This window comes from Centrocercus urophasianus, unplaced genomic scaffold, assembly GCF_019232065.1.
Source record: "Centrocercus urophasianus isolate 14NV4802_14NV808 unplaced genomic scaffold, USGS_Curo_1.0 seq_11, whole genome shotgun sequence".
Taxonomy (NCBI): domain Eukaryota; kingdom Metazoa; phylum Chordata; class Aves; order Galliformes; family Phasianidae; genus Centrocercus; species Centrocercus urophasianus.
This window is the reverse complement of record NW_024884253.1, coordinates 44700781-44708312: the sequence shown is the minus strand read 5'-3', so window position 1 is coordinate 44708312 and position 7532 is coordinate 44700781. Positions and strand designations below refer to the sequence as shown.

At 37.1% G+C, this 7532-nt stretch overlaps 1 protein-coding gene across 3 annotated transcripts in view; it reads left to right on the top strand.

Moving 5' to 3' along the window:
* The window catches only part of RBBP8 (RB binding protein 8, endonuclease), a 33427-nt gene extending 26863 nt beyond the window's left edge, over positions 1-6564 (top strand). For all 3 annotated transcript variants that reach the window (XM_042838379.1, XM_042838385.1, XM_042838390.1), the window contains 2 exons: positions 3301-3442; positions 5953-6564. In XM_042838379.1, the coding sequence (XP_042694313.1) occupies positions 3301-3442; positions 5953-6050 (240 nt within the window). In that variant the 3' untranslated portion in view covers positions 6051-6564. The remainder of the gene's footprint in view (positions 1-3300; positions 3443-5952) is intronic.
* Positions 6565-7532: the final 968 nt, after the last annotated feature.

The window sequence follows — 7532 nt, the reverse complement described above, 5'->3', positions numbered from 1 at the left end:
TTTTGATTGATGTTTTGTTTGATTTGATTTTTTTGTTTGATGTTTTTACTTTTACATCAACTGTAAATACCACTTTCAAAAAGGTGCTTAATTCAGATAGTTTGAAGGGAAGGAAGGAAAAACAGAAACCTTCAGTCTATTTCTTGGCCCAGGAGCTACATGCTAACTTTCAGTTTCCTGCATCTGTAAGCTATGGATCAGTCAATCCAGTTCTTGTTACTTCCTGACAACTTAATTAGAGTGGTAATTCTGGAAACTTAACAGCTTTGATTTTTACAGTATTAAGTCTCCACATTAAACTTTTAAAAATATGTATATATTCTTTTTAAAGTCCAGGCCATTCAAGATGAATGTTTTAGAATGTGTGGAATGCTTGGCTACAGCATTGCAACATGCATGATAAAGCTACCTTTCAATGAAATGCCTATGAAAAAAAAAAGGAGTATTAGACAAAGCATAAGTAATACTTTAAAAAGTCTTGGCTTATTAGACAGAAGATTTTGAAACATTTCTTAAGTCTGAGGAAATGCTTAAGGAGTGGATTGAAATCAGTAAATAGTTTCTGGCTAAGTGCTGCAAGCAGTATCAGAGGGGTTGCCTGTTCATTGCGAGCTGATGTGAGAGATCTGACTTCTGCACGTGCTCTGGCAAACTGAAGTTTAAGTCCTTTATGTCCTGGTCATAGGAGTGTTTCAAGGATCTCACACATCTCACAGTGTAAAATGTGGTAAGATGTCTTCTGTTATGATGACTTTGCAATGAGATCAGAGAAAGAGTTCGTAAAATAAAATGCTTGTTAGTGTGATTCAGTCTCACTACACTTCACTAATCAGAGTCAGGTGTTTTTATATACATTTAGATTACAGAACTGACTAAGCAACTGTGCTGAACTAACAGGAAGAGCATTTGAAAGATTTGTTCTCTTAAGACTGCAAATAAAAGTTCTGTAAACAGTTATTTTACGATGAATGTACTGCAGGTGTATCTTTTCCCACACAGGAAAACCTTGCTGTAGTGTTCTGTGGGGGTTGAGGACGCTGTGAATATGTCCATCTAGAAGACAGCTGAGTTATTTTTTCTTAATAGCAGCCATGTGTCACTTTATCAGTCTTGACCAACTCAAAACATTTCTAAACAAGCTAAAATAAGGAAGTTACTTTTAATTTCTTTGGATTGATTAGCTTGATTGATTTGGTTTTTTTAGTTCTCTGTTCCTCCAGAACTGCACGGTATTTGTCATCGTTTGATACATAAATACTCCCCACCAGTCATGATCTGTTTAGCCCCTCCACCAAAATGCAGTACATTGCAGATTTTCAGTAGGCTACTTTCTAAAATTCCAACTGTTTAAAGGGCAAACATAATATGTACCACTTCTCCTTGAAAAAGACTCAGCTAATAATCACACAGATACTCTAGAATTTTTATAATTAATTTTGTGGACTCTAACTCCACATCATTCCTTAACTTTTATTAGCAAATACTGATATATGTACTAGATGCCGTTCCTCTTCTTTCATTAGTCTCTACTTCTGTAGTCCAATGAGAGACATTTTCTCAGCTGTGTCCCTGAAGATCACTTGATCTGACTCAGTCCCTGAATTGTCGATACCCACTCAAGTTCTGGCCTTGGCCATAGGCTTTTTGCTTTGAAGGGAACCATGGATAAGACAGCAGCAGACTAAATTTCTCCAGATTCAGGCACTGAAAGGAGTTCTGCTGTTAGCAGTTTGGAAACAGGCAGATTTTTATGTGTACTTTATGCTTTGCCTGCTGTCTATTAGGAAAAAAGGAATTTATCTGTGTACTTTACTGTTCTAAATGAGTAGATTTTTTTGAAATGCTGCCATTAGATGGAGACATAAGTAATCTCTATTGACAGAAATACTCTGTTCTTTTCCTGTTTCCCACTCTAGATTACTTTCCAGCTGACTTAGTGAGGTTTTAATTCTGCATTTTTTGAATTATAATTTTGATGAAATTGTTTTATCAATTTCATGAGGAGCAGGCTTCTTGTGCAGTCCAAATTTAGTGTTTCCACTTAAATCATATAATGCTTTCAGCCTTGAAAATGCTGTAGTACCTTGTGATAGCTAAGTGCCCAGTTGCTGTTTTGGAAGACGTTAAACTACAATCACAAGTTAAAGCACTAGAAAGTTAATGTTTGTTTTCATTATACTTAAGGGAACATGCAGCAAAGAAGCTTGGAGGATGTGTGTACTTCTTGCAGTGCAGTCCCTAGCACAGTTGACAGATGTATTTATTAATTTAAATAAACAGTAGTTAGTCAATGTACTAATTACTTTAAGCAAAGTACAACTGTTAAGTAGTTTCTGGAGTCTCAGTGGTCAATCAATGTGTTAAACGAGCTCTTTCATAGAATGGCCTGGGTTAAAAAGGACCACAAAGATCATCCAGTTTCAACCCCCTGCTATGTGCAGGGTCACCAACCAGCAGACCAGGCTGCCCAGAGCCACATCCAGCCTGGCCTTGAATGCCTCCAGGGATGGGGCATCCACAGCCTCCTTGGGCAACCTGTTCCAGTGTGTCACCCCTCTCTGTGGAAAAACTTCCTCCTATTTAACCTAAATCTCCCCTGTCTCAATTTAAAACCATTCCCCCTTGTCCTGTCACTGTCCACCCTCGTAAACAGCCGTTCCCTCTCCTGTTTCTATGCTCCCTTCAAGTATTGGAAGGCCGATGAGGTCTCCCCACAGCTTTCTCCAAGCTAAACAAGCCCAGTTCTCTCAACCTTTCCTCATAGGAGAGGTGCTCCAGCCCTCTATTTATGTGCCCCTAGTTTGAAGATAATAAAGCAGGAAGGATTTTGACTTGAAGTTGCTGTAAGCTTTAAATTTAGATTCTGGAAATAATTTTGAAGCATGAATTTTGTAGCATAATGTTTACTTCTTTTTTTTTATTTGCAAATTGAAACTTTTGTTTACTAGGAAACTCATATCTACCTTGACACCTGTGCCAGTTTCACAAAATCAGCCAGTAAAACTGTTGACATAAGTAATTATACACATTGCTAAACCTTTTACCTGTGGTATGCTAAAAGATATAAAGCTAACAAATGTGCCACTGTAAGGCTATGCTTAATCTGTAAATTCTGTAAACTTCTAGGATAACAGCCAGATATTTGTCGTTTGGATGACAAATCTTTACTCTTGGCTACCCGCACCATTACTTCTAGATAACTGTGTTAATAAACACTCATTGACAGTGTCGCTGTGTAAAGCAGTACCTCTATACATAATAAATCTGTTAACTAGAATTTTTTTTTTATCTCACGTACAGTATTATGCAGATATTCCAGAAGAGGAGAGAGAAAAGAAGCTAGCTGCCTGTTCAAGACACAGATTTCGTTATATTCCACCAAATACACCTGAAAATTTCTGGGAGGTTGGATTTCCTTCCACTCAAACTTGTATGGAAAGAGGTTAGTGCAAAAAATGGCTCATAAATCCAGGAAACCATTTCAGAAAAAAAAATGGACATTAAAAAGTGCTTTGTTTCTAGTCTGTCAGGCAGCCTTCTTCACCTAGCCTTTCTGAGATCCTTTTACTTAATAGCAACTGTTATTTTGAATGAATATTGCCTTTTTTTAACAGCTGCTATACTACTAGGAAGAACTAAATATAGGGAAACTTTGTCATAAACTAGATAGAGAAGGCTGAAGTAAATGGTGTTGTCATAGAATTTGGTTGAAACCCTACTTGTCTTTCAACCAAAGCAAGAACTCAGCGTTTTCAGAGGCAAAGGCTGAGAGATTGTACTCGCTGAGGACAGACAGGCAGCAACCACTGATCTCCTTTGTCTGTATCTTGGGAGTTCCTTATCACAAAAAAAAATGGAAAAGTTGAGGGTCAGATGTGTTTAGGTAGCTCTTAATACACATTCCCTGTTTACCGATGAAACTCAAAAGCTGTTTTTCTGACTTGTCTTCACACAGAAGATTGTTCTTTCTGAATAACTTCTGTAAATCCTGAATGTTGATACAAGAACTAGTTTTTGCAAAGGACTTTAAAACCTAAGTTTGTGCTGTACTGTATGTATGTTTCTTCACAACGGTGAAACTATGAGATAAGGAGTCCTGCATAAACTCTTTGCAACTAATATGAATTAAGTGACTCAAAATGTTAATCTCAACTGATTTTGCCTGTTCTCAGCAGTTTCAGAGCAGGTGTAGGAAAACAGCTAGGGGTATGAACATGTTCTTGAGTGGTGGTTACCAAATCGTTCTTAATCTGTCAGAACAAATAGCATTGATTTTCAGATCCTTAAGATAACTTTATTAGTGCAAATCAAGCTGCTTAATCAAGATGTACTGAGCTGAGTTCATATAAATTTGAAGCTGAATTTGTAAGGAATGTGTGCATTTCAAGCATAACATTCAGAACTGTAAGTTTCCCTGCATATCGTGGGTGTCAAATGTGAGATTTCCCTTTGAAGTTCTTTGAAGTTTCCTTTGAAGGTTCCCCCTTCTTAAAGATCTGCTGTGAGACATTAAGCTAGTTACCAAATTCGCCAGCCATTAGACTTCAGGAAGGTGTTCCGTCCTTTTCCCATAAATTTGTCTCTTACTATGTATGGGATGGTGAATCCTTCAGTGCAGCTAGCCTATACCACAGTAACACTGCTGAATCACCACTTCCTTTGTGAGTTATCTCTTTCCTCCCTTCTGTATCCAGCTAGCTATGGCTTGGCTGTGGCTAAATCATTCCTTCTATACCTTAGTTTATGAGATAGGCTCTACAGTGGTGAGAATTCTTCCATGGTTTGAGATGATTATCTTCTTAAGATGAACAAATCATTGTCCTTCCTCTTCCAACCTTGGTTGCCTTTTACCTGTTCCAACTGAGGAGAAAGCTGATCCAGACTAAACAATGTCCATTTTATAACACAGGTATCCTGTGTTATAATAAGATATCCTGTTACAGAGGTTGTCTATTACTACTCATTTAGAATCTACTTGCCCTCCTGTTTCTTAGATTCTTAGCAATCTCCTAGCTCTGCTAGAGCAAGAGCTGGTCAGTTCTTAATGGTCATCAACAGCTTGTGAAAGGCAGACTTCGGATCTGTCCTTCCTTTATAAAAGTGACGGTGGAGCAGGAACACTGGGAAGGGTTCCAGTGATGATGAACAACTGTAGTTATCAGAAGTTGTGCATGTATGTAGGATGTATTTTCTATTTCTTCCTGGTATCTTGAACCAATTGGATTTTTAAAATAACTGAGGACTGGATAGAAAGCATTTTCCAACTATGAAGTAGGAATCTACTACTCTCACCTCAACAGATGTTACTGCTGATAAACAGTAAAGGTTTGACACAAGCCAGATGCTGTAACTGGTTTGCATGAAGTGCCTGCTTATTGTCATTGCTAGCAAAGTTGAGCGTGTTACAGAAATTTCCTATGCACTTTCCTTATCAGAAAGCTGTCAAAGTGTGTTTGATCTGTAGGCTTGGCTTTTTTCCAGTTGCTCTTTAATAAAAGGGAATGCTCTCAAGACAGTGGGATGTACTCTAAATTCACAAAACACATGTGCCTAAATTTTTCCTGTATATGACCGGAATACATTTTAAGAAGTTAATTTTGTCAGACAACTGAACTTGCAGTACTAACAAGTACTTTGTTACTCCTCTGTAAAATCTTCTGCAGAACAGATGATGAGAAATGCAGTTTTGTATTTAGATGAACAGTTCATAGCCTTCGTTCTTCTCTTCAGCCTTACCTGTCAGTCCTGCATTACTGTGTGGTCACCCACCAGAACGCAATTGAGTGTTTTCATTATCAGTACAGCACCTTGGGATCTGTAACTTTTGTTACAGGGGAGGGAGGGGGGAAATAGTCAGAGGATTTTTTTTGAGGACAGGCAAAAACGGAAGCTGAAGCTATGCATGTTGTTGTATTATAATTATCACTTCAGTCTTGTTCTTATTCTTTTAAGGGTATATTAAAGAGGATGTCGCGCCCTGCCAACGTCCAAAAAGACGGCAGCCTTATGCTGTGATGTTCTCTCCAAAAGGCAAAGAGCAGAAGACATAAATGATGGGGAAGTAAAGCATAGCAACCTGAAGAGCGCCTTTCCTGTCCTTAGATATTTATAGTTAATATAAACTTGAAATAGAGACCTGTTTTTCACAATGATAAATCATTTCGTTAAATATGTAAATTTTATAAAAATTCATTTGAAAATCTGAAGTATCTACCAGGAAACCAAACTATTTAATGTATGTTTGTTTCATATTGTGTTTAATACATTTTGTATTTTTTTTTTTTTTTTTTTTTTTTGCACCTGTCAAACAAGGAGTCTTTTTTTTCTTTTCTTTGAAGTCAACTGCTACAACTTCAGCAAATCCCATCTAATCTTTTTGTTGTTGAGTAACTTCTTTGAAGCCACTGAGATCACAGCTCTTCTTGCAGGGTCTAACTGCCTGTCAGTGGGAACAGAGATGCAGATTTTGTAGGGTGCTTCCATTTTGCACTGGATTTTTATATATAAACTTTTTCTTCTAGAAATAAGTTTTACCTACTTGTAATAAAAGCGTATTAAATTGAAGAGGTATCTACTGTTAATAGTTTTGGAGCTCTAAAAACCTGTGCAGTCTTTTTCTTCCTTAAAATGATGGTGTTAAATGTATAGTGCTGCATTTCTTCACTGCTTAAATCAGAATATCCAGGTTGTCTATGTTTTATTTTAAATTACAGTGTCTCATTTATTGATAAGGAGATAAACATCCATACTTCTAAATTTGTATAACAGCTATGCATTGAGTTCTCCGAGGCAATGATCACTGCTATCCACTAGATTATGAAGGATTCTCCAGAGGCATTTTAAATTAATTCTTTGTAATGGGGAGTATAGTTAATTCCACACTTACGCTTGGAGGGTAAGAACAGAATGAAGGAGGCCAGATAATACTTTTACCTAGGTGGACAGGCAAAAGATCACTTAAGAATGGGATACTTAAGAATTGCATGGCGTTTTAGGATAGAATATAAACTTTCAAGCAGTTTAGAGCCAGCGACAGGCTTAACCAATGGGAAATCTCTTTAAGAGGAGATCATAAAATGAGCAATCACTTAAATGACTTAAACCAAAATAAAAGAATAGAAAGTAGAGATTTTTTAATAGGTATATAAAGTGTGTATACATATATATACATATAGACACGTATTATATAAAGTACAGTGTGTAAATATGTGTATCTTCCATTTGTGCAGTTTGTCTATGTAGATGTGTGTGTTTGTGTGTATGTAAAGAAAATACATGTTTAAGTACTTGGCAGATAGAACCGTGTTATTCCAGGTGCAGTTATACAGGAGTGACTGGAAGTTCTGCTGGTGGGGAGGTTATGGCATACGCATAAAAACAAAACTAAAAGAAAATCAGACTAACTCTTGCAGTAACGAGCACAAAAATCTTTTAAGTTGACACTGTAAGCCTCCCATAAGAAGAATAATGTATCTCCAGGCACTGTCACCAATTACCTACCCTGCTTAGCTGATTAACTTTTGCCTTAGCAT